The following is a 2,500-nucleotide window of genomic DNA, read 5'->3' on the forward strand; positions in this document are numbered from 1 at the left end:
CTCCTCCTCCTCTCTCTCTCCTCCTCTACTCTCCATCCATCCTCTCTCCTCACCTCCCACTCTCTCTCCTCCTCCTCCTCTCCTCTCCCCCTCTCTCTCTCCTTCCTCCCCTCCTCTCTCCTCTCCTCCTCCTCTCTCTCCTCCTCTCCTCCTCTCTCCTCCTCCTCCTCTCTCCTCTCCTCCTCCTCCTCTCCTCCTCTCTCTCCTCTCCTCCCCTCTCCTCCTCCTCCTCTCTCTCTCCTCCTCTCTCTCCTCCTCCTCTCTCTCCTCCTCCTCTCCCTCCTCTCCTCCCTCCTCCTCTCCTCTCTCCTCCTCTCTCCTCCTCCTCCTCCTCCTCTCTCTCCTCCTCCTCCTCCTCCTCCTCTCCTCCTCCTCTCTCTCTTCCTCTCTCTCCTCCTCTCTCCCCTCTCCTCCTCCTCCTCTCTCTCCTCCTCCTCCTCCTCCTCCCTCTCCTCCTCTCTCTCCTCCTCCCCTCTCTCTCCTCCTCCTCCTCCTCCTCCCTCTCCTCCTCTCTCTCCTCTCCTCCTCTCTCCTCCTCCTCTCTCTCCTCCTCTCTCTCCTCCTCTCCTCCCCTCTCCTCCTCCTCCTCTCTCTCCTCCTCCTCCTCCTCCTCCCTCTCCTCCTCTCTCTCCTCCTCCCTCTCTCTCCTCCTCCTCCTCCTCCTCCCTCTCCTCCTCTCTCTCCTCTCCTCCTCTCTCCTCCTCCTCCTCTCTCCTCCTCCTCCTCCCTCTCCTCCTCTCTCTCCTCCTCCTCCTCCTCCTCCCCTCCTCCTCCTCTCTCTCCTCCTCCCCTCTCTCTCCTCCTCCTCCTCTTCCAGCTGGGCAGACGCTCAGGAGGAGGAGGAGGAGAGAGAGGGAGGAGGAGAGAGAGGAGGAGAGCGGAGGAGGAGGAGGAGGAGGAGAGAGAGGAGGAGAGGGAGGAGGACGGAGGAAGGTCCTGATGTCCTCAGATGGTTGGACAGACAGCTCATCAGACTGGTGCGTCAGAAATTACAATCAAATGTTAATAATAATAATAATATTAATAATGATAATAATAATATAATAATAATATTATATATAATGATAATATTAATAATATTAATAATAATATTAATAATAATGATAATAATAATATTAATAATAATGATAATATTAATAATATTAATAATAATATTAATAATAATAATGATAATAATAATATTAATAATAATGATAATATTAATAATATTAATAATAATATTAATAATAATAATGATAATAATAATAATGATAATAATAATGTAAATAAAGAATGAAGTGATGAATCTTTGTGTTTGTGTTTCAGTGTCAGAAGTTTGGAGATTACCACAAAGATGATCCCAACTCCTTCAGGTTCTCTGAGACCTTCTCCCTCTACCCTCAGGTGATCTACATCCCATAATACATCCCATAATACTGTGATCTACATCCCATAATACTGTGATCTACATCCCATAATACATCCCATAATACTGTGATCTACATCCCATAATACATCCCATAATACATCCCATAATACTGTGATCTACATCCCATAATACTCTGATCTACATCCCATAATACTGTGATCTACATCCATAATACTCTGATTTACATCCCATAATACTCTGAGCTACATGACGTGGTTACCTGTCTCTGACGTTGTTACCTGTCTCTGACGTTGTTACCTGTCTCTGATGACGTGGTTACCTGTCTCTGATGACGTGGTTACCTGTCTCTGATGACGTGGTTACCTGTCTCTGATGACGTGGTTACCTGTCTCTGATGACGTGGTTACCTGTCTCTGATGACGTTGTTACCTGTCTCTGACGTTGTTACCTGTCTCTGACGTTGTTACCTGTCTCTGATGACGTGGTTACCTGTCTCTGATGACGTGGTTACCTGTCTCTGATGACGTGGTTACCTGTCTCTGATGACGTTGTTACCTGTCTCTGACGTTGTTACCTGTCTCTGACGTTGTTACCTGTCTCTGATGACGTGGTTACCTGTCTCTGATGACGTGGTTACCTGTCTCTGATGACGTGGTTACCTGTCTCTGATGACGTGGTTACCTGTCTCTGATGACGTGGTTACCTGTCTCTGACGTTGTTACCTTTGTTGTTGTTTTCCAGTTCATGTTCCACCTGCGGCGCTCTCCGTTCCTTCAGGTATTCAACAACAGTCCAGATGAGAGTTCATATTACAGACACCAGTTCAACAGACACGACCTGACTCAGGCTCTCATCATGATCCAACCTGTCCTCTACGCTTATTCATTCAACGGACCGCCCGAGGTATTTAGACACCTGTACACACCTGTATATACACCTGTACACACACCTGTACACACCTGTATATACACCTGTACACACCTGTATATACACTTGTACACACCTGTACACACCTGTATATACACCTGTACACACCTGTATATACACCTGTACACACACCTGTATATACACCTGTACACACCTGTATATACACCTGTACACACACCTGTACACACCTGTATATACACCTGT

The 2,500-nt window shown here is 46.8% G+C and overlaps 1 protein-coding gene across 2 annotated transcripts in view; it reads left to right on the plus strand.

The window, feature by feature from the left end:
- The window catches only part of sec23a (Sec23 homolog A, coat complex II component), a 35,041-nt gene that overhangs the window by 28,614 nt on the left and 3,927 nt on the right, over window positions 1–2,500 (plus strand). For both annotated transcript variants that reach the window (XM_074661423.1, XM_074661424.1), the window contains exons 14-16: window positions 818–977; window positions 1,306–1,383; window positions 2,111–2,272. In XM_074661423.1, the coding sequence (XP_074517524.1) occupies window positions 818–977; window positions 1,306–1,383; window positions 2,111–2,272 (400 nt within the window). The remainder of the gene's footprint in view (window positions 1–817; window positions 978–1,305; window positions 1,384–2,110; window positions 2,273–2,500) is intronic.

This window comes from Sebastes fasciatus, chromosome 15, assembly GCF_043250625.1.
Source record: "Sebastes fasciatus isolate fSebFas1 chromosome 15, fSebFas1.pri, whole genome shotgun sequence".
NCBI classification, from domain to species: domain Eukaryota; kingdom Metazoa; phylum Chordata; class Actinopteri; order Perciformes; family Sebastidae; genus Sebastes; species Sebastes fasciatus.